General features: G+C 39.7%; 1 protein-coding gene across 2 annotated transcripts in view; it reads left to right on the top strand.

Annotated features, from left to right (window-relative positions):
* CERS6 (ceramide synthase 6) overlaps window positions 1-27,966 on the top strand; it is a 271,370-nt gene that overhangs the window by 172,090 nt on the left and 71,314 nt on the right. For both annotated transcript variants that reach the window (XM_070422810.1, XM_070422809.1), the window contains exons 5-6: window positions 15,104-15,154; window positions 19,373-19,465. In XM_070422810.1, coding sequence (XP_070278911.1) covers window positions 15,104-15,154; window positions 19,373-19,465 — 144 coding nt within the window. The remainder of the gene's footprint in view (window positions 1-15,103; window positions 15,155-19,372; window positions 19,466-27,966) is intronic.

Genomic DNA, 27,966 nt, shown 5'->3' with positions numbered 1-27,966 from the left:
AAAATGGCTTAAGTAAGAATAAAGTTTATTTATCATATAAAATAAGTCTGGAAGGAGGCAGTTGGAATCTGATTTGATGGCTCCATTGTGTCATTAAGGATACAGGGACATTCTGTCTTTTACAGCTTCCATCATTATGCACAACTTCTATCTTCAAGATTATTTGCTGGTACAAAATAGCTGCTGGAGCTCCAGCCATCACATCCATGAAACAATGCCCCCGAAGAAGGACTAGTGGACAGAAAGATAGTTGCTCAACAGCTGAGTCATCTCTCATTATGTAGCCTTTATGGACACGCCACAGCATTTTTACTTCATAAGCCAGAAGTGAGACACGGAGCCCCACCTCGCTGTAAGAAGGCTGGACAATGTCTTCTCTGTTATTTCAGGAGACAATGTACTCCACTTAAAGCTGGGGTTCTATCACTAAGGAAGAAAGGGGCAACAATGTTGGTACTGGCAACTGGGAGAGGAAGAAAAGCAACTCTGTTCAGGATATATAAAACTCTCTTCAGAAAGGGCAGAAAAGCCTATTCTTAGGTGTCTCTCTCAAGTCTCAGATACTGTTGCTATATGGCTGGAAAGTATTTTTTATTAAAATACTTTCTGGAGCGTATTTTTTATCCTGGTCAAGCATATTGAAGAATTAAGTATTCATCATCTGGTGTCTTCAGAGTAAAAACACAGCTTCAGAGTCCTGATTATACAATGAGTACGATGTCTCCAATGAATTTATTTCTGTGTTGCTCATTTTGTTGTCTTCTGTTATTACAATACTAGAGGCCCGGTGCACAAAATAGAGCACGGGGAGCGGGGGTGGCCCCTCAGCCCAGCCTGCGTCCTCTCGCGGTCTGGGACCCCTTGGGGATGTCCACCTGCTGGCAGTCAGACACCCCTCTCGCAGTCTAGGACCCCTCACTCCTTATCACCTGCCTGCTTGCTGCTCCTTAGTGCTGCCTCGGAGGCGGGAGAGGCTCCCACCACCGCCGCTGCACTAGCCAGCTTCTGGCTGAGCAGCGCTCCCCTTGTGGGAGAACACTGACCACCAGGGGGCAACTCCTGCATTGAGCATCTGTCCCCTGGTGGTCAGTGTGTATCAGAGAGACTAGTTGTTCTGCCATAACGATCACTTAGGCTTTTATTATATAGACTAGAGGCCCGATGCACGAAATTCGTGCAAGGGACTCAGCCCTCAAGCCCCGGCTTCATCCGGAAGGTTGTCTGGAAGGATGTCCGGAAGGTCGTTCGGCTGTCGGGTCTAATTAGCATATTACCCTTTTATTATTATAGATATTGTGATTAGGGTAATCTAGGGAATAAACTCAATGACTTCCATTTCTATGATGTTAATACTTTTAAAATTCTTGCCTCTATTTAGCTTCAGTTTCATAAAACCTGGTGCAATGATCATCATGGCCGTTTTATAGAGCAGAGAGTTGAAACAGAAAGTCACATGATTTTTTTCACTTGACACCATGTCAGTTTAAATGTGGAAGCAGGTCCATGCATTAAAACCAGCAAATTTATCTGCACTGGTTTTTCCCTTTTTATTCTCCACTTGCCAGCTCTCCTCTCCTAGGTCTTATTACCCCTCATCTCAGTTCTCTTTTCAGGAAAGTCATAAGTGGAATTAGCAAGGACCACACCTAACGATGCAACTTATTACTCAGAAATGACACATAAACTGGTATTTTGAATGCACAGGTGTTCAAAACACAGGTGTTTTACCTCTTGAAAGCAGAGGTGAAGCTATTGCCAATTAAAATCACAATGTCTATCTCTTCTACCCTTATTCCTGTCTTCTCTTCTGTGTAGCTGGTTTACTTTATCTATAATAATAAAAGCATAATATGCTATTTAGACCGGACTTCCTTCCGGACATCCTTCCATCCTTCCGGACGAAGCCGGGGTCGAAGGGAAGCCCGGGTCCCAGTGCCAGAGGGAAGCCAGTGCCAGCAGCCAGGGAAAGGAAGGCCTACTCTTGCACGAATCTCATGCATCGGGCCTCTAGTTTACATATAAATAAAGGTAGAAACTAATGTAGTCAAGTCAGACAAGTAAAACTTCTAGTGACAGGTGATTTCCTTCAGGTTTTTGCTCAAAAATCACCACTTGAGTGACATCTTCCATGGCAACCTTTATTAATGTCATCTCCCCATTACAACTTCTGACATTTCATATTCCTTTTCCTACTGGATTTTCTCTCCTTAACCTTCATCTCATGTAACATACTGTTTATTTTTCTTGTTTATTGGCAGTCTCCTCCACTAGAAAATAAGTCTGTGGGCGCAGTGATTTTCTGTCTGTTTTGTTCACTCCTAAATCCCTAGAACATGGCTTGCCACACAGCGGGTGCTGGATAAATGAATTTTATTGCATGTTTCATAAGAGTATATTAGGAACTTAATTGTTCCAGCATTCAGTTTATCTTTGTACCACTTGTTTAAGTGGTACCATTTAAGTAAGTATAATTTTAAACTAAGGAAATCCTTGGTTCAGCTGACCTTCTAGTTCTGTCTTGTTACTATTGGAGCTTACTACAAATGCCAGTTTTCTCTACATTTTGACAGTTTTTGATTACTTCCTGTTTGAACTAAATGTAAATTTTCTTCTCTTTGGATATCCTCTTAGTTTTCCCAGGGACTTAATCACAGTCAGTTCCATTTTAAAATAGTTTGATGTTACAAATTTAATCCTGGGTTAAATTTTGTTCAGTGGAACAGTAACTACATTATAATACAGTTCTGTTACAATACCGTTAGGTAAGAATGTATGTTATTTCTATTTAAAACTAATGGTATATGAAAACGGGGCAATTCTATCCATATGTATATTCTAGCATCAGAAGGTAAATTGATGGATTCTTACTTAGTTTATTTTGTAAAACATATATTTATAGAATTGGTGACTGATCATTTTGAAGCACTCCAAACTGAGCCATCCCTATAGAGTTTAAAATATATGTAAAATGGCAAAGCCTCTTTAATTAGAGTATCTTAGACACTCGAATTGAAGAACAAAAATATGATTGTCATTTAGCTTAAAGGATAATTACACCTTAGCTCCATGTGAATTTTCTAGATAATACTTCCCAATGATAACAGTATGTCTTCCCAGCTCAAATGCTAACATTGTTTGTATTGGAGCAAGCAAAATGTCATTTTCTGTGGCTCTTTTCATTTAAAGATTACCTTGTGCATATCTTCTGAGTAAACTGAAGTCATGAAGTCATTTGTATACCTTAGTCTGGAGACTGATGGCTTCAGGTTGGTTCAATGTCATGGCCTTTTCAACACTGCCAATAAATAACCTTGTTTTTCACTTGTTTGCACGGCAAGTTCTATAATTGATAGTGTATGTGCCTGAAGAGTTAGGTATTTGGCAAGTAATAAGCATAAGCCCATGAGAGCAAACTACAAGAGAATAAACATTGATGGGTTAATAGTGTGGACATCAGTGAACTCAGACATTCATTAGGTGTTGAGATAAACAAAGCAAAGAAGCATTTAAAAAAATACAACAGGAGAAAAAGGGAACCTGGTTCTACTTGCATAGAAAGGTTGGTTGTACTTGGCTGTCTTGTTTTTGCTTTCTGGTAAATAGATAATTTTAGATTATGTTTTCAATATCATGCCAATTTCATTAATCACCCCATCTTTCTGTCTCATTGATTTTAAGAGCTCTTTCTTCATGGAGAGGAAGGCTATCTTATATGCAGCAAACTACTTCTGTATTGCTGGTGCAGCCCCTTGATGTAATTCGGTTGCATTCATCTAACCTAATTACATCTTATAGCCCCTCCCCCCAAAAATGATTACACATTTTTGGAAGATCAGAAGCTGGGAAGGCATGAAGGCAGGCTTCATTAAAATCAGAAACTGCTGATCAAAACTTAACTGCATAAAGATCAGTTCCTTCTTTGTAAATAACTCAAAGGATAATTTCTCTATCCTAATTAGAAGATAAATAATATATAAAGATGTACCACTCACTTAAAGGGTACAGTTTGATCATTTGTGCTCTTAGTATTGAGTAATGGTAAACTGAATTGTGAGTTCCCTTCTGAATTTTAATATATGAAAGTGGCTGTAATGGAAAAGGGGTAATTATTTTCCTAAAGTAAAATATCATCAAATTTTCATCAGTATTTAATTTAGAAAATTTTAATATTTAATACCAAGCACAATATAAAACTTGAACGTCACAGATAGAAGACCCATTGGAAAGCAATTACTCACTTTGTGACTTTTACTCAAACATCATAAAATTGGGCAAAATTAGCTTTTTATTATACTGATTACTAATAATGCTGTAATTGGATTGAATAAGAGTGACTTAATTATGTCAGTGATTCAAAAAATCTAAATTGCAGTGGAAAACTAAAATCCTTTCAAAAAGAGGAAAAAGGGGGGTCTCCCTCTGCTGTTGGATTTCCATTTGTGGGTGTCAGAATCTGCAAATTGATCAGAGCATGGTTTAACTAAGATCTTGTCTTTAAGGAGAAAAAAAGGAGGCAAAGAGGTTGGTGAAATGAAGGACTTGAAGTGATCATAGGAATTATTCAGTCCAACTCCTAATTTCACACATGAGCAACCAGATGGATGAACTGACTTACCCACTGTCACCCCACTGGTTAGTGGCAGACTGAGGTCTGACAGCGGGCTCTTGTGTCCATTCTGATTCCTTCTTCTCTATCTTGTGTTCTTTCAGTAATTGCAGGGATTGGGAATTTACGGAACTTTGGCTTCTCTACTTCTAGATTCTCCTGCCTTTCATAAAAGTGGTGTTCTCAATTTATATAGTTGAACATTGCAGGTGTTTGGCTGCTTTACAAGTCTCTGATTTTTATATTTTCCTGCAACGTTCTCAGATAAAAATAGCACAATACAATTTTTTCTTCGAACATATTCACTCATAGAAACAATGCATCTTCCATGGCCCTATATGGCCACATCTAGATAAAAGATTTAGGAGCTTGGGAAACATAAAACTGTTTATTCATAATATATTTGGACTCATGATTCATATAATATTGTTGTAGGTTTTTGGATATAACACACAGATATGGTGGCAAGATAACATTAAAAAGCAAGTCAAACTTCATACATAAGAAAAATCAAGCCTAAAGTTCCCAAGATTTTTAAACGAGAGAGAGTGAGCTATGGCTTTCCACCATTTTCTTATGTAATTCCTTTAAAGTGTTCTCAGAAAAAATGATTTTTAAGTAGATAGAACCTTGTTTGAGGTCAACTCATTTAAAGAAATGATGACGTATAAAAATCCTGAAGGTCTCTTAGGCTGTATGGTCTCAAAGGGCAACTCTTATTCTCTTCCCATCATTGGGGATGATCTGATTAAACACTGGGTATCACCACCTTGGCAAAAAGAGTCTTCCCACCTTCGACCTGATGCAGTTCTATGGTTTTGGATTCTTGGGACTAATTTTGGTGTGTGGTAAAGTCTGGAAAAGGTAGAGGAGGGAATGTATCAAATTGAGTAGCAGCTATAGTTGATGTTTCCTTGCACGTGCTGAATATTGTTTATTCAGTAAATAGACTTAAAGGAACTCGTTTCCTGAGAACCTAGGCTCTTCCCATTGTGTGTATCTGTTGCCATAGGAGCCTTGAATTGGTCAGGATGAGCACTAACCTGCAGTTATGTAGCAAAGAGACCCAGAAGCACAGTGGCTTAAAGAACAAAGAAGTTTATTTCTGCTTCATGGAACAGCCCAAATATGAGTAGCCTAGGCCAGTAGGGCAACTCTGCTCCATGTGGTCTTTGGAGACTTGGTTCATTTCACTTTGTTGATTTGCTATCCTCGGTGGAGTGGTTCTCAAACTCATTGGTTTCAGAAATCCTTTACACTTGTAACAGTTATACAGGATTTTGAAGACCTTTTGTTTTTATCAGCCATGTCTATCAGTAATAATTGTATTAGAAATTAAAACTGATAAATTTTAAAAACATTTATTTATTTATTTATTTACAAGTAGCAAGAATAAATCATGACATGGTAACATAAATAACATTTTAAGAAAAGCATATTTTATAAAACAAAAGGTAGATATTTTTGCAATGCTTTTTTGGCAATCCTTTCTAACATCTGGTTTTAGTGGAGGAGAGCTGGATTCTCATTCCTGCTTTTACATCCAATCTATTGTGATGTGGGGTGTTTTGAGGGGGAAAGGAGGAGTGGGGGTTGAAGTATATGAAGTGACGAAGACATGGAGTTAGAAATGGCAGAAATATCCTATTAGTGTTTTTCAGAATCCTATAGGTATTCTTCGTTCATACTACACCAAAACTTGACAAGAAGCAATTTCTTTAATGTTAGTGAACTTTTTGTTCTTGGTTACATTCGCATCCATTGATCTATCATTCCCCTTTGCCCAGGCATGATTATTTAATGTCAGGAATTGGTCATTTGGGAATTATTTGTTCGCTGAGTTACACAGGTCTTTCAAATGTTGACACATCTCATAAATATCAAAAACATATTTTTTAATGTTTTCACAGAAAAGTTTTTAACTACTGGGAGGCTGTTAAGCATGTATGTATCTTCTAGAATACTATTTGCTTGAAAGCTTAAATTGTATCATCAGCAACAAATATTTTCTTGAAGTGACAATTTCACTTGTTCATTTTTAAGAAAATGTCTACAAATACTCGATTCAGAATAACAAGCCTTTCTGATTAAAAAAAAAAAAAGCCAAATGTTTACTCACATTTTATTCTAAGTTCTTTGTTTTGTTTTTTCATGTTTTCTCTATTTTCGTATCACTTCTTTCTGTCCTGAGTAAACGTTAAAGATAGGAATGAGAAGACCATTCTTTCCGTGGCAGTGGCCCTTTTATTACCAGCCCTCCATTCCTGGTGGGGCTCGTGCCTTCTGGGAGGCTGTGTGGCTCCAGCAGCCACATGAGTCCTTGTGAAGAACACAGAAAACTCTTCAGACAGACCTTTCGGTTAGTTGCTCACTGGAGCAACAGTACGCAGCCCAGCTCCTTGGAGTAGCTCCTGTTTTCATAGGATTAAAAACGAAGACCCTCTCTATGTATCCAGATGTGCAAGTTTGGGGATCTTATGATGGAATTCTCCCTTTCTTCTCTCTCATCTGGCTTCAGTCCCAGTTTGGCTCTCTTTCTTTATGCTTGATAAAACTGTATCCTATTCATGAAAAGCAGCTGCTTGATTTGAAAATACTGTGCAGGGATTAATGACTTACACAGCTAGTACATGGTTGAGAGAAGCTTGAATTCTCTGCCACCATGGTCTGTTCTCCTTATAGCATTTGTGAAGTTTACAGTGAGCATGTCACACAGCAAAGCAAGAACTGACAAGTGACAAGAACTGACAAGAACTGTCTAGCTTGCCTGACAGCAAGACGGAGCCCAATTACCACGTTTACTTCTTCATCACTTGCCTCTTTCCGCTGATCCATATTGCTCTTATTCACAAGCCATAGCCTGTATTCTTTCTGTTGCCTTTTGTGTGCTTAGAACTCTCCTTAAACATTGATATTTGGTTAAAATAATTAATACCAAAAAATGTAAAACCACTATGACACATAATAGGCACTTTTTGAACATTGAGAACTAATTTTGAACATTGAGAACTAATTTATGGACTACATACACCCTTTTCAAAGAAGCTGGAGTTCATTGGAGAGGAAGACCTACAAAAGGCTGCACAAAGTGCTTTCAGGAAGCAGGAGGCCAACAGACTAGTGCCTGGCAGATTGATCAGGAGGCGTCGAGGCAGAGGGGCGGAGATGACAGGTGGCACGCAGACAAGGAGAGCCAGGAGTTAAGGCACACGGATGGGAATCAGTGGACACGCACAGCAAGGCACTTGGCCTGGAGAGAGCAGGGGATGTTTCCTGGGAAGAGTGGACTTAATCTTGCATGGTCACCAGGGACCAAGCCGTCCTCCAGGAGCAAGGACAGGGAGGCAGAAGCATTTTACCTTCTCAGATGGGAAAGAGGAAGAGGCTCTCCTTTTTTTAATCCTAGAGAATAATGCAAGGAAATGATGATTAGGGAAAGTGATGTGCTGGAAATAAGACATGGCTTCTGAAAGATAGGGAAGCCCATGTTCTTCTATCTGGCAGTTCCTCCCCACCTTCTGCTTGCGTGTCCTTCTGGCTTCAGCTACAATGACACCTCCTGGCGAAGCCTTCCCCTCCCACCTCACCCTCCACGACTGGGCTGGGTGTCTTTTTGTGTATGACTTCTCTGCATCCTGTGGATACCCTGCTATATCATATAATTGTTTGGATTACCCAGGAGATGGCAAATTCTCCGAAAATGGAGAACTTGTCTTATTGCATCTTCATGCTTAGCAGGATTCCTAATTCATGGTAGCCACTCAATAAATACTCGAAAGAGTGAGTGAGTGAGGAGGATACAATAATATTAGCACAAAATATTAGGACCTAGTTGATTTGAAAGTGGTAAGGAAGAGGGGACCTTCAAAATAAGAGTAAGTGGATGGGCGGCAAAATGGTTGCTCACCGCATAATGAATGCAAGGTTTATTCTAGATTATCTGCTCATCTTATTATTTTCTCATGCCACATTCTCTTAATTGAGAATTTAGAATTAAATTGTTAATGATTTGTTTATACTTTAAATGTCACTGTCAACATGTAAATACTCTGAAGGCAGTTATTTCATATACTAGCTTTTAGTTTAAAGTTAATTAGAATTCTTGAATAATTTGAGCGTAGCAATATATCATTAATGCTATTAGTCTTGTTTGTGAACAGAAAGGAAATGTGTGTGTTTTTTAAATGAGATCTGTCAAAAGTACATGAACTTTGGCTTTTTATGATTTTAATAAGACCTGTTCATTGCAGAAAAAAATATAGTTATAATTACTTGTGTAATCTAATAATGACATACAAACATTTAAGAAAAAAAGTAAAAATCACCGGAGATAATCATTACTTATACATAATCACTAAGTAACTTTTGGCAAGTATTGCCAGGCATTGTTCATGCACACACTTGGTGTGTGTGTGTGTCTAAATATATGCCACATTAAATAATGTACACTGTTTATTCTGCATGGAATCTAATTGTAACCTAAAATGTGAATATGCCTGTTGCATCTCTTTAGCCCATCTGATGTGGTGGACAGTTCCATGCACCTCTGACAGTATCCCACCTCAGATATAAGCTGTGCTATATCTCTGTTCCTGCTTTTCCCAAAGCCACAAAGGTCACCTAAACACAGGAAGGTACAACCTAGAAATATGGAGCCATTCATTAATACTGAAACCTCAATCAGTGGGGGTTGGGGGGGTAGTTATAGGATAAATGCTCAACCTCCCCACCCCACTTCCCAGTCCTGTGTTGGGAAAATTATAAGTGGAACTGAGATGCCTGCAGCAGTAATCAGCTTGGTACTGAAAACCATAATGGATTATCTCCCTCATCTACCTTACTTTCTCCATTTCTCTGTTCGGTTTCCTGGGATCACCTCTCAAATAAACAACCTGAATCCATACCCTCATCTCAGGATCTGCTCTCATAGAATCCCATGTAAGCACATGCTAACCTCCCATTATTGAAGATAGGTTTGAATTTGTATTACTAGAAAAAGTAATAGTGTAAATCCATGCACAAATGCCTTTATATATAGGTCTAATTAGTTTTTTTACAATCAGTGTTGGGTCAAAGGATTTGCAGAATTTAAAGACCAAACTACTTCCTAGAAAGGTTATTAAATTTGTTGAGTGTTATTTAAATTTGTAGATTCTATACACTGCTGACTTCTGTGTGCTAAATTCTTTAAATATTTTGCAGACATGGGTAAAAAAAAAAATCTGTGATATTTTTGCATATGGTTTTGGTCACATATATTTTTCTCTATTGTATTTTCCTGTTTATTATTCTTCTCCCCATTTTTCTCATTGGGTGTTTTGATATTTTAATAAATTTCTGTGGGCTCTTTGTATATTAGAAATAGTAACTTTTGTAATATATTATAATTTCTTTAAATAATCTGTTACTAATTCTGTGCTTCTTAATAGTCTCTCTCATTGGCTTCATTCCCAAATTTTTTTTTCTCTCTCTCTCTGTCTTTCTCCCTGTGTTGACATTCTCACCATTTTCCTCTCCTTCTAGGCCTTTCACCTTATTTTTTTCTCATCTCTTTCCTTCATCTGTTTCCTTTCTCCCTAATTTCTGCTCTAAACATGAAATTGATTGATCAGTCTGTTCTGCTTTGCAGTGATTCTCCCTGGGTGTGGAGGAGAGTCCACATCTGAACCAGTGGGAGAGTTGGGTTTTTTAAGCTTCCTGTTACTCAGACTCTTGATAATCACAGTCACAGTTAGTTAGGGTGTGTGTGTGTGTGTGTGTGTGTGTGTGTGTGTGTGTGTGTAATCTCTCAGCTAAGCAGAGGCAGAAAAAATTGGGAATCCCTGTCTGGCAGGTCTTAGAAGGCATGGAAATGCGACTCACATTTCTCTTCCCTTTGTTTCTATGGTTAAACCCAGAGACACCCTGTGCCCTCAGGGCTCATCTCCAAGGAACTCCTATTTATGTATGCTTGGCAGCTCAGCAAATTACTTTCTAAATTGATTGCTGAATATGCTGAAGGCACATGCTTGACCAGGTCTAGAGGACCAGCATCTTTTTAAAAGCCCGATCAATAGGAAAGGCTGCTATCTTTATATAATGCCTCAGGGTCAAGTCCAAATTATATTTGCACATCAGGGGAGCTTTCAAAGCTCAGGGAGATGCCAGGGGCCTCCAGGAAGGAGTCACTGGTCTGCATTGTAGATTTATAGTCACATTTCTACTGACTCAGGAAAGGAGGAAAGGATACTCTTGCATCCTGGGAGCACTCTAGCCAACTCACCACTGACCAGCAGCATCTTCAGGCTTCATTCTTTTTAATTTATCAATTTTTAAACTCACAACACACGAAATATTTCTTTGCATGCTGAGTTCTTTTATAATGTGCATTAAATATGATTTTGAATGGATTTAATTTATATTAATTCACTTAAATCTACAGTTGAATGTTTCTGAAAGGAATTTGCAATGTTTATGTAATAGCATTATTAATATAGATATTAACATAAAAGTTACACATAAAAGGAAAAATAAGCAAAGATTTTAAAGACAATCACAGTTGCTATGACTGAGCTATAGAATTAGATTTTAGCTTCCAAAACCAAGGTAAAAAGATAGTAGGGTGCCCTAACCGGTTTGGCTCAATGGATAGAGTGTCGGCCTGCGGACTCAAGGGTCCCAGGTTCGATTCCGGTCAAGGGCATTTACCTTGGTTGCGGGCACATACCCAGGAGGGAGTGTGCAGGAGGCAGCTGATTGATGTTTCTCTCTCATTGATGTTTCTAACTCTCTATCCCCCTCCCTTCCTCTCTGTAAAAAAAACCAATAAAATATATATATTTTTAAAAAGATAGTAGGGTAACATAATTCTCACTTGGTAAGAGGAAGCATACTAAGTATTCACAGAAGGGAAGCACTTTTTTCCCCTTGGACTACATTTAAAAGGAAAAATATCATATGGAACTTACCCATTTGACTTAGGGTTACTTAGTGCTAACCTTTCTCATATAAACCCATTGCAGATTGGAAGCATTTTTCTCATGGTTATTTCTTACAATAAATCATCGAGGTAATCCGAAGGAAAAAGTTGATGTACCTGCATTGATACATCATTATCATCCAAAGTTCATAGTTTATATTAGGGTTCACTCTTAGTGTCTCACATTCTATGCTTCGACAATGAAAGGACAAAGCAGAAACGAACTCTCCTCCACTTTAACTTGTAGGGCTGGGCCCTCAGCCTAAACCCCCTCCCCTTTCTGAGAGTGACCACAGGAATGCCAGTAATATCCTAACTCCCCCAGCCACCAGCTGAGTGGACCAATGAAGCTCCAGGAACGCAGCTAAGGTCCTAATAAGGCTATAGTGGGCCACGGCTCAAACCTCAGAATGTGTTGGTCACTTCCTGACCTTTGTGCTGTAAAACCCTGCTGAAAAACCCTGACCAGAGTGACCAATCTCTGTAACTCACGTCACTTACCTAAGCCCACCCAAATGACTAGCCCTATATAACCTTTGTTCTCTTGGGACTCGGGGCTCTCTTGCATCCAGTAATGGAGGCAGGGGGACCAAGCCCGGGCTTGAATAAAAGACTCTATGCTTTTGCATCGGACTTGGCGCTCCCTGGTGGTGTCTTTTGGGGTCTTGAAATCTGGGCATAACAGACAACACTGCCTTGAATTTGGTGACAGTCCTTCTTCATGATAGGTGGTATAGAAACTGAAAGGTAGACTTTTAAAACTGTTACTTTTCAGAAGTATGTCAAATGAAACTTTGAAAAAGTAAGCCCAAACCTATCTAACTCTAGATGGTAAAGTAAAATGTTCAGATCCGATCTATTTTTTGTTCACTATGAAACCTCTACAGAACTGCTGATAAAAAGAAGAAACTAGATAAAAGAGCAGATTTACTGACACTTAAAAAAAGCTTCTTTAATTTTCTTCTTTAAAAAAATCATGGAGTAAATAGCACTGAGCTCTTAGGCATATGGTCAAAATGCAAAGGAAGGTGGCAGGGTGACCACCAGCAGCATGTCTGACCTCCATCCTGGTGTTGGGGTTGGGTTTGCTCAGGGTAAGAAGAGCCTCAGAAGACTTCCACAGGACACCATTACTGATCAATATGCTTGTTGCCATGTTGTGTCTCAAGTGATGTGTTTGGGAGAAGATGTGCATGAGATAATGAAAAATCCCATTATACATTGTGGCTTCGGTGGAGAATGTTAGAAGTCATTTTGAATCTACTGTGTTATGGTCTTAGTCTTGCTCAGATGCTTTATAAGTCTTAGTAGATTGAAATTAGTTGATGTGTAGTTTAATAGCTATTAAGCACCATTTATTAAGCCTTGTCTCATGATGCCGTATGAGTCAGCTCAGAATGCCATAACAAAATACCACAGACTGGGTGGCTGAAAGATCAGAAATTTATTTCTTATGGTTCTGGAAGTTAGAAATTCCAGATGGAGGTCCTGCAGAGTTTAGTTTCTGGTGGGAGCTCTCCTCCTGACATGCCACCTTCTCACTGCAGCCCTCACATGTGAGGAGAGGAAATCTGTATGATTTGATTGGATTACAGGAGAGTTAACAAGATTATGTGCTCTCTTGAGGGTGGTTACACCTCTGAAGGGTCTGGGAAAGAGGATTACTCTGGCATTTCAAAGGAGTGTTAACCTAGATGCCCAAGAACAATGGGCAGGGCTGCTTAAGGCAAAGGTAAACCTTTTATAAGCCTAGGGTGTGACTACCCATCTGGACCTCCCCAGTTGGGACTTTAGGATTAGATCACCTTGTGAGGTTAATTTCAGTCACTGAAATTGTCAGATTTATTAGCCCCTTTCTCACTCACATCCTCATCCTCACTGGTACAGGGTGAAAGGATATGTGTTGCTTTCAGGGAGACAGCTACATTATCACACTACAGAGGGCAGCAACCCTGATCTTACAGGATCTGGGACAAAATAAAGAAGTTAGGTCAGTACAAATACATCTGACACTAATCTTTCAGTGACATTTTGAGATGCATAAACACATATGGATTGGATTAGTGACCATGTTAATAATGGACAAATGTATGTAGATGTATATCAAAATGTATATGAATGTGAACCACAAAGTGCTATAGCTATAGATCAGAGATGCAAAAGAATTACAAATTTACTACAAAAATATGAGTAAGTTTGTGTTGGTATTATTGGATTATTTAGCAGTCTGTTTAAATCTTCACTAACTCCTCCCTGTTCATTACAAATGTGTTGAGTCTGTGTGTACAATTAGATGTCCTATCTGATTATACAATGTTGTAAACCAAGCATGTCAAACTCAAAAGCTAACACGGGCCAAATAAACAAGGTTTAAGTTAATGTGGGCCACAAAAAAAACAAAAGTGTCAATTTTCATAGAAACATAGGTTTATTTCAATAGAGATATGCTGAATACAAAGGGCTGAAATAAATGAGTAATCATTAACATAAAAGAATAGAACATTTTAATAAAAATTAATATTTTTTTGAACATAAACTTACCAGACACTGAATAACTGCACAAATTAATAAGTGTAACGCAAATAAACCTATTTTTATTGTTCTCCAAAAGTGAAATATTTCCTGTTGCGCATACCAAACCAATCAGTACAAGACTAATGACGTGGCAATTGGCTGCTAAAATATGCGCTGCTAGTATTAGTGGAGAGAAATGGTGCGCCTGTGCGTAAGGTGCATAAGGGAAATGAATACAGCACGATTATAGTAGTCAGTCATTAGCGAACATTGTAGTTCGTTATTCATAATTATGTATAACATAATTATTGTAAAAATTAAGTTACGAAATTTTTATTAAAACGTTTCTTACATACCGTTATATTGGCTGGGTCGTAAAAATATTCATTGTGGGCTGCATGCTCCCGAGAGTTTGACATGCTTGCTGTAAACCAAGTAATTGCTGTCAAGTCAAGAATGATTGTTTTGTCTTTAAAAGACTTTGACCATGAGTCAGGGGGTGGAGTGTGCCCTGAGAGCTAATTCCCTTAGGTCTGGAATTAGTCTGAGGTGTCCTACTGAAACAAGAAGTATGCCTGCCTGTTACTGAGCCTTGTTTAAGGCATGGAACAATTGATTAAAAATGTTGCTTTGTAAACATTGGGTTGGAGGAGTTTTAGGGTACATTGTTCATTGATAACAATGAGGTCGATGATTTGCATCTGGTTTAGGTGAGATCTCTGAAGGGCCCTGAGGCTCATTTATAGCAGGAATGTCTCTTTGTGACCAGCAAAATATTAAGACACCAGCTAGGACTCTATCCCAGAAGCAGCCTGAAATACTACCAGTTGAGTATAGATTACCCAGAGAGAATATGTGATGGGATACTAATTGCTTTAATATCTTATTCTTAAGTCCTTCAGTTCTCACAGAGGTAGATTATTGAAATACCCAAATATTGCGGATTGGTGGAAGAACCTGTCATAAACATCTCATCCTGCTTCTTTCGCAAAATATGTAAAATATGTTTCTTTGTCATTTTTTAGACACCCTGGCTGTGGAATACAAGGCACTGCTGGTACAACTACCCCTATCAGGTAAGGAGCCATTGCTGTCTGGGTTTTTATACACATACAGTATCTTCCTTCGGTGAGTTTTCTGATTAAGGCAGGTCCATTAGGTTGGGCAGCCGCCTGGCTTTTTGGTCGCCTGCCCCCACACCTGTGGCTTGAGGCTGCATGTAGCCTAGTGAGGGAAGTAGTTTGTGTTCTGAGTGAAGCTCAGAATGAGAGCTTAATTGCTTTAGCAGATGGAGTAAGTGTGGAAAGGTGCGTTTGCTGGAGAGCGAGATACAGTCAGTTCAGCAGGTGGATGATTCCTGTTTCTAACAGTTGGTCTGCTTTTAATTGCTGAGGAAAGGCTGACAACAGTCCAGGCCTCAGTACCGAGGGGGAAAGCTCGTGTGGGGCTGTAGCAGGCCTGCTGACTCCAGTGCACGCTGTGGCTTAGGAGTAGCCTCTAAGTATGTGAATCAAGCACCATTTCCTTGAGCACAGAAAAAATGGGCGTGTACCATTACACATAGACACACACACACACACACACACACACACGAGAGAAAAAAAGATCATGGAAAATGAGATGAGATTAGAATCGTATCCCAGAAAGGGAGTATTTCAGATTCCTGCCCACTGATGTACCTTTGCCTCTGTCCATGAATTCAGAAATATTAGCGTGTCTGCTAGTCCCTAGATCAGTTACTATTTGAATATCAAAGTTGGGACTTTTCTAGAAATTTCTTACTGAAAAGTTTCTAGATCAATTGGGATATGAGACAAATGCAACCAGGTATTTTGGTGATACAACAAGGAGACATACATTATGAGAAGCAACTTGGATATTTGAGTTTGGGGTTTGTTAGGGCTGTCTTCTTGGTGCACATAGGTTAATGGGGAGCAGGTGTGCCCTGTGTCTTCTCTATCACCCACAGTGTCTAAATGGGGTGGGAACTGGTGTTGGATACTCCTTGGGCAAATTTAAGGTTAGGGACATGTTGAAGTGCATTTCCATCTCTTTTATGTAGTTTATTCAGATTAGAAAATAATGTAAATAAGCATAACATGGTTCGAGAGAGCTGAGTATTCCAGGGTCATTTCACAGAGACTAAAGCAACATTGAAACCCAGTCGCTGTTGAACACAATTGTAATTCCCAGGCCCAACTGCTGTTTTACTATCTTAAATACTTGGAATATTGTCATTTTCAGCTCTCCTTGTGTCCTGTAATGGTACACTGAGTGGAAAAATCCCTTTATATCTAGAATTCTATTTATAAAAACACATCAAAGCCTTCCAGGAACCTTAACTCGACTGCTGGTGTAGCAGCTGCTCTAATGCACTGCATTTATGAGGTAAATTCCGTCCCGTGAACGGCATTGAGACAAATGCCAGATGAAATGTAATACCCACTCTTCTTCATAACTATAATGTGATCTGAAATAACTTTCACATTAATGGCTGGAGCTGAGCAATTGCTTATTTCTGAGAAAATGACTTGCTAGAGCAGTGGCTCAAAATGTAGCTGCAGACTGTTTCACAGATAGAACTATAGATTCCACCTGATAATGTGAGGGTCTCTCTGGTATATACAGTTATGTTTATATAAAATGAAAAGCTTCTTTAGTATAGAAGGAAAGATATCATATGTAGGGATTCAGATTAAGATTGTCTTCTACTATTAAGACATCATTGCTTATCAGTGAATAATTCGGCAATTAACTCCCAAAATCTAGGACCAATTCATGATCTCTCATGGAAACAGTAGTCATTTTTTTTAAATATATGGTTTTTTCTTTATTGATTTCAGAGAGGAAGGGAGAGGGAGAGTGAGATAGAAACATCAATGATGAGAGAGAATCATTGATTGGCTGCCTCCTGCACACCCCCCACTGGAGATCGAGCCCGAAACCCGGGCATGTGCCCTTGACTGGAATCGAACCTGGGACCCTTCAGTCCACAGGTCAACACTCTACCCACTGAGCCAAACCAGCTAGGGCCAGTGTTCATTCTTGATACTTTCCTTATACTAATAAAAAAATGAATGGCTTTCTTTTTGTGTTTGTGGGAAAAAAACATTAAACAGCAATCTGGGGCCCCTCAGGGGATGTCAGAGAGCTGGTTTCGGCCCTATCCCCGCAGGCCAGGCCAAGGAACCCCTCCAGTGCACAGATCCGTGCACCGGACCTCTAGTTAAATAAATAATTGTACAGGTTTCTAGGTGAGGAGTGGTCTGTTTCAATTTTATCAAGGATTCACTGCTCCTTATGTATGAGTATGTATATTATTTATTACATACATAATGGTTTTTATATACATGTGTGTATTTTAAGTTTAAAATAATGCAAAGTTGCCCTCAGTTGGCCCTTGCACAGCTATCATAAAGAGCACAAGTGGGGAATGGAAGCCCCAGTGGCGATCACAAGCCCTCCCTCACTCTGAGACCTGCGGTCAGCCTCCCACCTGAATTAACTGGCAGCAATCTCCTGTAACTATACAATTTAGAAAATGATAGTATTAATTTTATAGGGCTTTTAAGAGTGTCAAGGAGATTATCGCATGGGTAAGCTCTGTCAACTGCAAAGGACTCCACAACTATAGTAGTTATTCTAATATGATGCTCTATTATGAATTCTGCAATTCCTAGAGTGCTCTCGCTTGTCCTTACAGCCCACTGGGGCATTTTCCCAGGTGGAGATGCAATAAGAAAGTGACTCTCCTTAAAATTGACATTTAACCTTGGCTCCAAGGGTCTTAAAGCCAGCACTCTATTTTTTAGACTTTATTGTTGCCATATGTCTGACCTAAGTACCCATCTCTCATTGCGAATAACTTCAGTTTTTAAAAAATATATATATTATTTTATTTCCGAGAGGAAGGGAGAGGGATAGAAGCATCAATGATGAGAAGAAACATTGATTGGCTGCCTCCTGCACAACCCACACTGGGAATTGAGCCCACAACCCGGGCATGTGCCCTGACCAGTAATCGAACCATGACCTCCTGGTTCATAGGTTGACACTCAACCACTGAACCACACTGGCCGGGCATAAATACCTTCAATTTTAAAAGGCCACTTCATTAGGGAATATATTCTCTCCAGGGTGGTGCTGAACTTGATAAACATACTGATGCTCAGAGCTTAGGATTGCTGGTGGGGAGAGTATCCTGTCCTCTCTGGTGCTCTGTTGCCAAGGGTCAGTGAGTAGGACAACTGTTTTCCTTGATGCCTATGCGTAAAGTCAGTAGAGTTGGTGGTTAAGTGAGTACCAGCTTCTCATAAAAGTCACTTGTTATGCTGCTGTTCGTTTACAGAGCATTTAAGTTTCCATTGTATTTACCACCTATACTATTACTGTTTGTGTGATGAGCTTCAAAGGTCTTTGATTCATTCCAGTAAAGGAAGACATTTCATTACAATTCAATAAACAAAAACAGGTTGTTGAAAATGTTTTGTTGTTTTGTTTTAAAAAAAAAACCACACTGTTTTGTTTTGTTTTTATTGATTTATGTGCAGAATAAATATTCTTGCGTTCTGCTGCCTCTCTGATCTTCTCCCCCTTCCTGGACCTGTGAGGCAGATAGAACAGGTGCCACCTCATTTCACAGTAAACTAACTAAGGCCCAAGTTTTATACCTACAAAGCTGCGGAGGTGGGACTTGACCTCGGATTTCCTGGCTGGGTGCCTAGCCCAGTATCTCTTGGCAGCTTCCTTGTCCCTCTGATCTTTTAAGAAATATTTTTGAATTGTCTTTTGTTGACATTTGCTGTGTACTGAAAGAAAGATCTGATTAATGCCCAACTGGGAACGAGGCCTCAGTGACATATGTTGTCCTCCAGTTTCTGTCACCTCCCTCCCCTGTGCCTGTGCCGTGGAATCTCACAGTAGTTAGCCAGGGCTATTCTTTTGTTGTGTGCATTGGAATATATATATTTTAGGTTATCTGAGGAATCTTGCAGATACTCATTCATGTCAAAGAACCATACATGTTATTGTTAAAGTAAATAGTGAATCAGGTACCAAATGTTCATCCTGGCAGACCCTTTTTTGGTTGGAGATAAAACTAATGCCATCAGGCTGTGAAGTAGAGGGATTAGAGGCGTCCTTCAAAGCCCCCTTTACCCACAAAGAGAAGGGGGGCTAGAATTTGTGGGGGCATAAGACCGTGTCACTTTTCAGCACTGAGCTTGAGATGTTTGGGACACAAATGGGGTTTCCTATTAACTATTAATCTTCTTTATTTTTTCTTTGATCCTCAGCCACTCACAACTGACCTTCACTACTATTATATCCTGGAGCTGTCGTTTTATTGGTCTTTAATGTTTTCCCAGTTCACTGATATCAAAAGAAAGGTAAGTGGGGTTCTGTTGTAAAGTGCCTGCAGACAGGTGTCTTTAATGGGCCCTGGCAGGTGGGTGTAGAGCCACAGGCACTCCCCGCTGTTTTCCCAGCAGCGCTAGGTTAGTCCTGCTTTCTGCTTGGATACATAAAGTTCTCTATTTTTGTTTGTGCTGTTTTGGATTTTGTTCCCCTTGTCTCTTAACTCTTCCCTAGTGTTCTTTTCTCTATGGAAATATATAGCAACGTGTCCCGATAGCAATAATTTCTCTCAGTCTGATTTACAAGTCTCTCTTTTCTCCAAATTAAATAAAAAAGAAAAATGTTATTTGTTGCTCCTGGGAGAGAGTAACATCTCCGTGTTCCAGCTCTACAGAATGAAATTTTCTCCAATTTAAGGGCTAACTGGCATGATAAGATGTCATGAAAAGACAACATTCCTAAATGAACTGTGATCTGGGTTTCACCCCTCCCGCCGGTGTCTATGGAGGGCACTCTTGACCTCCTGAGTGTTAAACCCGCTCATTCTAGTTCTCATCGCACCAGCCTCTGGACACAGGTGGCACTTTTGATTTTTCACTGCTTATTTTTCATGATGCCATGTTCTCCGGATTTTCATATTTGGATCATTCCTTCGAAGCTGTGTTTGCTGGCCTGCATCTCAGTGCCCGTGCTGCACATACTTGGTGCTCCAGAGCAGCGGTCACCAACCTTTCGGACCTCACGGACCACCAATGGTCCGCAGACCACCGGTTGGCGACCACTGCTCCAGAGTATACTCCTCTCACTGACCCGCAGCAGTGGTTTACTTAGCTGGCAAAAGGCGGTCTTTATGTTTTGTGTGGCTGAGCAGCCTTAATGTGGTGTATGCCCTCTGATTCTCAGAAGTGGGTGGTCCCTGTAAGGCAGTAGTTCTCAACCTTGGCTGCACATTAGAATCACCTAGGAATCTTTTTAAAATCCTGATTTCTGGGCCTCATCCTCCGGAAATGCTGTTTCTTTGTTACTAATGTTGTGGCCCCACCCCATAACAAAGAAACAGCATTTCCGGAGGATGAGGCCCAGAAATCAGGATTTTAAAAAGATTCCCAGGTGATTCTAATGTACAGCCAAGAGAACCACTGCTATGAGGGCTAAGGCTTAGGTATAACAGGTAACTCATTGACACCCATAACTTGTGGTTCCCTTACTCCTTGCACCAAACTTGCTGGGCCAGTTTCTGGGAATGTTTAAAGATCCTCTAGGGACAGTATCCCAATTAGATATCCTGGTCTCACGTGTGGAGCCTTCTTAATTCATGTAGTCAGAACTTGTAGTCTGATTATCTCCTATGTGCCAGGCTCATTGTATATTTTACTTATTTAGTTTTTAAATCTTTCGTTGTGGTAAAAATACAAAATATAAAATTTACCATCTTAACCATTTTATGTGTACAGTTCAGTACTGTTACACACATTCGCATTGTTATGCAACCAGTTTTCAACATTCTTTTCAGCTTGCAAAACCGAAACTCTGTATCCATTAAACAGCAATTTCCCATTCTCCCCTCCCTCCAGGCTCCTGGCAGCCACCATTTTACTTTCTTTTGCTATGAATTTGACTGCTCTAGGTACCTCATAAAAGTGGAATTAGACCATATTTGTCCTTTTGTGATGGGCTTATTTCACTTAGCCTAATGTCCTTAGGTTCATCCACGTTGTAGCACGCATCAGAATTTCCTTCCTTTTTAAGACCAAATAATATGCATTTTCTTTTTTAAAAAAAATATATTTTATTGATTTTTACAGAGAGGAAGGGAGAGAGAGAGTTAGAAACATCGATGAGAGAGAAACATCTATCAGCTGCCTCCTGTACATCTCCTACTGGGGATATGCCCGCAACCCAGGTACATGCCCTTGACTGGAATCGAACCTGGGACCTTTCAGTCCGCAGGCCGACGCTCTATCCACTGAGCCAAACCGGTTTCAGCTGCATTTTCTTTTCTTTCGAGGAACATTTTTTCCAGGGAGTCACACAAAACATGAGTATAACAAAGAAGGAGGTTTAAATATTCTTCCTATTTTGTAGTTAAGAAAATGTGTGTACAGTAAGTTTATGTACATTTTTCAAGGTTGTGCAGATTGGGGATGAATTACAGCCCAAGTTGACCAAGCAAAAGTACTATGATTCCCTCTTAGATTAGACGGGTACACAGTTCTTGCATTGTCTTGCCTTGCCATGCTCCTGACATTAAAGGTAGTAATTTGCAGCTCTTTGTCATTGTATTGGCTCCTCTTTTGCTCAGTGAGAATGAGGGGTACCATCTAAAATCAAAGAGATTGCAAGACTGACTGTCCTTGGCTCCCAGGAGCCGAGTCCTAGTGAGACATGTCTCCACTTGCTTGAGCTTTCTCATCACACATTTACCACGTCTTTTCAGTGAGCCAAGAGCTGGCTAATTCTTATTTCATGTGCAAAATGGGAATATGGCCACTACCAGACTATTACTCAGCACAGGTTTTAATAAGGAAGGCTTTTCCTCTGTTGACATCTCCCATTAGTGAGGTGTAGCCCTTGCTTTTTTCCTTTGCATCTTGCTGTCACTGCAGGTTCTTGGTGGTTCCCTCCCCATTACCTTATCCCTTGGAGGGTCTGCCATTCCAACCAGCAGCAAAGATTTATAGAATGTTCAGGCTGCAGAATATACTCCCCATCTTCCAGATTTTTAACTATTTACCAAGTTCTCTAAAAAAGAGCCTGCTTCCTAATTAGGGAATAGAAATAGTTGAAGGCACCCATTGACAACAGAGCATAGAAATCAACTTCTGAAGGCCATTTGTAGGGTTGTTAATAGAAAGGTTACACACATGTTTACTTAGCTTCCCAATTAAATGACAATGAGCTTGAACAGCCATTTCTCAAATAGGGACCAAGGTTTATAAACACTGGATCCAAATGCATACCTCAAACTGTTAGAATCAGTACCCTAAATGAGATTTAGAAATCATTTTTTGACCTAATGGGTTCATGAGTCTTTCTAAAATGGCTTTTATATTTGCAAACTTATAAACTCTTCCCTTCTAGAAGTGTCCTAATATTGCTCTTTTTTATTTTTAAATTGCTCTGTTTCAAAGTAGAATCTGGATCTAATAATGAGAGGAGAACCTTTCATCCCTTTGGTGACAGAGCCCATTGCCTCTCTCTTGATCATTTCTAGGGTTGGTTCTTAATTGGTCAGTGATAAGTTATACTATTAATCTTCCCAGAGGGAAGGGACTAGCCAAGATGTAGTCATTTGGACTAATAATTCAAATGACATATAATTCTAATATCCTATTATAAGCTACCAAGATGTGTAAACCTTTTTGAGGATTTTTTCCTTCTCTTTTTCTTCTTGGTTCCCTTCATTCTTTTCTCCTTCCCTCTTTCTCTCTTCTTCCTTTCTTCTTTTGTAAACAGAAATTGTTCCAGTATCTTACATACTCTTGGTATTCAACATTGTTCAAAATATTTATTTCTCAAGGCTTCATTTTTGTTGAAATTCTGTTTTTAGCACCTGTTCACCATGAGTATTTCTCCTTCACATCTAAATTTTCTAAGGGACACTAATAAATATGACTGTGCTGGAGCTCAGAACAGCTTGCTTGTGTCTAAGCCCTATGTCCCTTTCAACTACGTAGCTGTTGGACTCAAAGGTCTGGGCTCTGGGCCAATGAGCCGGGCTCATGTTCGGAATCCTTCTCAGGAAATCATCCATGGCCAAGTTCCAAAGCCCAGCTGGTAAAATCAGCTCTTGCTCTTCTGGTCTTTAACCTAAGAGAAAGACTATATTTTGTAAAAGATTCCTGACAGATGTATGGTGATTGAATTTAGCAAGAAGCTCATTGATGGACTTATATTTTCAGAGACTAACTGGCGTCCATTCCTATGAGTGCTTTACTCGCCTGTGAGGGGCCTGTCATACTCCAGATCTTTCCTGCTTCAATTGGATTCAGGGTATAGAAGACAATGCATGCTTTAGTCTTTTTATAAAGCAAGCTGTATAGCATAGAATTACATGGCATAATGTCCATGAAACCATCTAGCACAATGCTTGACAAATAGAGCTTAGAATAGTACCTTTGGCACATAACGACCAAAATTTGGTTGAATCAAAACAAAGTGCTAAAACCAAAAACAAAGACACCTTCAAAACATAGTGGTCACAAGTTTTTGTACTTTTGGTCCATTAAAATTAACAAAACTAATTAGGAAGAGGAACTAACTTAATGTAGCCACCCTTCTTTCCTAGTACTTCCTCCATTTATAACCATGAATTCTTTAAGGAAAGGACGTTTGAACATTTTCAAGGAGAGAGGACACCTTGTAATAAAGGACAATCCTCTATATTTATCATATGGGAACATTCTTACTTTTCTTATTTTTTTCTGGAGCGGGCGGGGGGCGGGGGGGGGGAGAAGGGGAGGGATTTGGTGTGACCTTGAGCAAGTTACTTTACCTCTTTGTGCCTGATCCAAAGGTTTTCTGATCCAAAGAATGGAGCTCATATAACTTACCTCAACAGAGTGTTGTCAGCATAAAGTAATACATACTGTTAGAACAATGCCTGGCACATAATTAATGCTCAGCAAATGTTAGCTATTGCTGTGGTTTTAATGTGGTTCATCAGATAGTGCCAGCTCTCTACCCTCAGGCACATGTAGGATTGTACTTTTCAGCCATGTCCTCTCTTGTGGTTGTGACTGGTAGGCTGTGAACAGAACAGACTAGAGTCACTTTTGTACCAGAGTATTTAATTGCTGGTGTGAGACCCTCTAAACTCTCTTTTCCCCTGAAGTATAGTGATTGGTAACATTTGAGATGGAGACGGCTGCCTCAGTCTGGTCCCTGAGTGACTGTGGTGAACAGTGTGAACCTCCACCCTTAGCCAAATGGTCACATGCAGTGAGTAAGAAATAAGCCTTTGTTTTAAACCGAGATTTCAAGGGCTTTGTCATGATTGTCACATCATCTGGCTTATCCTGACCAGTGCAGTTATTATTAATAATGTGGCTAATTAAATCATTTCCTATTGAATCATTTTAAATTATTTAAAAATTTAAATAATTTTCCTAAATAGCAGTTCTCAAAGTGTGGTCTGCAGACACTTAAAGATCCCTAAGACTTTTCAGGGGACCTGCAAGGTCAAAACTGTCTTCAGAATAATACTAAGATGTCATTTGCCTTTCTCACTGCATTGAAATTTGCACGGATAATGCAAAAGTAACCCTGGGCAAAATTGCTGGTAATGGCACCAAACTGTATCCAAAGTCATTCTTCACTGCCACATGCTTTCAGGAAGAACAAATGTCAATTTTACTCAAGAATGCTCTTGATGAAGCAATTAAAAAGTGTTAATTTTATTAAATCTGCATTCTTGCATATACATTTAAAAAATATTTTGTGTGAAGAAATGGGAAATATGCATAAAGAACTGCTGCTGCATAACAACATAAAATAGTGTCTCAAGAAAACCAGGTACAGTTAGCACCTTGCATTGTGAGCTGAACTCACCGCTTTTTCCCCCATGGAATCTTGCTTTTTCTTGAACAAATGACTGGCAAACTATGGTTATTACCACTTGTGTTTTGGGTAGATATTTTCTTGAAAATGCAGAATGAGCCTGTCAAGTTGTATCAAAAGAACAATTACCATTATTTGTTGTCAATAATAAAACCAAGCTTTCAAGCAAAATTTGATTTTCGGAAAACTTGTGTTCACCAGCAAGAGCTTGATAGCATCTCAGTGCTTTAAAACTTTTTTCATGAGATTGGTAAGGACATTAATTCATGCGATTTGAAAAATACTGAATAACAAAATATTTCATTGGCTCAGTGAGCCAATATTTTCCAAGTGACTAATGCATGATGCTACAAAACCATGCATGAGTTTAAGATCTATTCAAAGGTCAAGACAGAGCAAAGGATTTTATGTAACAGAATATGAACAGTTTATTGATCTGTTTTTAAATTCCATTGCAATTAACCTTGAAAAATATCCTGTTTCTCAAGTTTTGGTACAGAATCAAAGAAGACTATCCAAAACTGTCTGAAAAGCCTAGCAAGATACTTAATTTTCAAACTGTATGGTACTGGATTTTCTTTATATACTTCAATCAAAGTGACATTAGTTATGAGAATCCAACTTTCTTGTCTTAAGCCAGACAGCAAAGGGATTTGCAATCATGTAAACAGTGCACTCTTACCATTTATTTTTAAATTTTGGAAAAATGGGGAGAAGCAAGATGGCGGTGATATAGGCAGACGCGTCCCAGGTCTTGTCCCGGAGCAAACGGAGTAAGCAGCTGAAACTAATAACACCCACCCCGAATTGGCAAATTTACTCAGCTGGTGAGACGGTTTGCAGCCAGGAAGGGCAGACCTCCCCTGGAAAGGTTAAAAACCAGGGATCTGGGCAGGAAAGTTTGCCAGACCTGAGCCCAGAGGGTCGGAGGGAGACCGCATGGCAGACAGCCGCGTCTCTTGGGACAGACACAGACCCTGACCAGGGTAAGGAGTTCCGCGGGTTTGCTGGCGCCAGGAGATTTGAGATTTGGATTTTGTGATTGCGGAGAACTGAGACTAAAGGGGGCATCCTGAGGAACTGATCAGACCATGCAGTGCCCATAAGAGAGGAGCGTTTCCCAGACCATGCAGTGCTGGTAAGAGAGGAGCGTTTCCCAGACCGGTAAGAGAGGAGCGTTTCCGCGGCCAGCCGGCGTTTGTCTGTTTCTTTGTTTTCACTGAACCCTGCTCATAGGACAGTTCGGATACAGACACTCACCTGTGCTGAAGAGAGGGTGAAGGTGCAGACGAGGGGAATCTGGGGAGAGGCTGAGGAAAGAGGGGGAGCCGGAGGAGGTGGCAGCGAATTGAGTGCTGAGACCCCCCTGGGCCCAGGACTGGGGCAGCCATTCCTCCAGAGGGTGGAATTCCTCCCCCCAGCCCCCCAGGCAAGGAGCACAGCCACACCCAGATTCCACCCTGTATGAGATAAAGGATTAAAACAAGCTGATTAGTCCCTGGGAGTTACCAGGGTCTGGCCTATAGAGGGATTTTCAGTCCCACCAACAACACAGAGCAGGGTAAGGATTAAAAAAGGATAGAGAAGCTGTATAGCCTCAGAGGCCAACCCAAAAACACTGCCACCCAGAGGCTGAGCCACAAACTGACTCTTAGGGGAATACAAATTAAGGCAGACTGGATCACAAATACGGCCTGCTTTAAAATCAGGACTGTGATTTACAACACGGAGGAACAGTGTAATGCAGGCAAATTCAACACTCTCCTAAATACCTGGCAGGACTAAGGCGAACCAGGCTGAAGAGTAGAAGAACCGAAAGACCATCACTACTGCATATTTTTTCTTTTTCTTTTTCTTTTTAATTTTTTCACCTTTTTACTAAGAAACCAATTTTTTTTTCTCTTTTTCTTCTTTTTCCATCACCTGATTTTACCCTTTCAATTACCACATTTTTATTTTTAACCAGTATTATTACTGCTACCATTTTACCATTTTTTAAAGTGCCATTTTATTTTCTCTTTATTTTCTTTTGGGATTAGTGTTCTCCATTCTATTTTCATCGTTCCTTTAGCATTAATTTTCCCTATCTCAATTTCACCTCTTTGCTAAAACCCTCTTCCTTACTTTTCCCCTTTTGGTGTCCTGTTTCTCTTACCCTATTCCTGCTCCAGACTTTCCCAATTCCCTCTTTTTACCTCCTGTCTAATTCCACCCTACTTATATATCCTATTTCCAATCTACTGCTCTAAATCCTTATACACCTATTCTTTATCCTTCTTCACTTTCCAATCATTTTTTTCTCTCTTATCTTTCTATTGTTTTCTTGATTGTTGAATATATTGGGCTTTTTTTTTTTTTCTTTTTTTTTTCTTTTTTTTTTTTATTTGTTTGTTTGTTTTGTTTTGTGTTTTTTCTTCTTTTTTAGGACTGGTTGTGAGGTTGTTTTTCTTTTTCTTTTTCTTTTCTTTTTTTTTTTTCTGCTGGTTTTTCCCTTCCCTCCCCCACCCCACCCCGGTTATTTTTGTGCTTCTGTTTTCCCTTACCCCTCTGGATATTATTGGTGGTTTGTAGTTTGCATTCATCTCCAGGGATCTGTTGCTGGAATTTGTTGAGATTAGTGGCAGTTCTATTGGAGTTTGCTCCTCATACCAATAGTCTCTTCCCCGCTTCTACTTCATTCTCTTTTTTCGCTCTCTTTTTTTCCCCCCTCTTTTTTCCCAATTCTATTTTTGCACTCCTTTTTTGTTTGTTTTTTTCTTATTTTTCTTTTCTGTTCTCTCTTTTATCTTCTTCTCTTCTTTCTCCCTTATCCCCTAATTCTCTTAATTCGGGTGGTCACCTTTATTTGGGGTTATTAATATTGTGAATATACTTGTGTTCAGTGCCTGGTACGTTGTGCCTTGCTCTGTTGTATTTTGTGCCTTTAAATCAACGCAGCAGATCCAAGCAACAGCAGCCCCCTGATCACCGCAGC

This window comes from Myotis yumanensis, unplaced genomic scaffold, assembly GCF_028538775.1.
Source record: "Myotis yumanensis isolate MYYU_CA2020_CCGP unplaced genomic scaffold, mMyoYum1.0.hap1 SCAF_8, whole genome shotgun sequence".
NCBI classification, from domain to species: domain Eukaryota; kingdom Metazoa; phylum Chordata; class Mammalia; order Chiroptera; family Vespertilionidae; genus Myotis; species Myotis yumanensis.
Note: the sequence above shows the minus strand (reverse complement) of the source record. Positions and strands in the feature narration are given on the sequence as shown.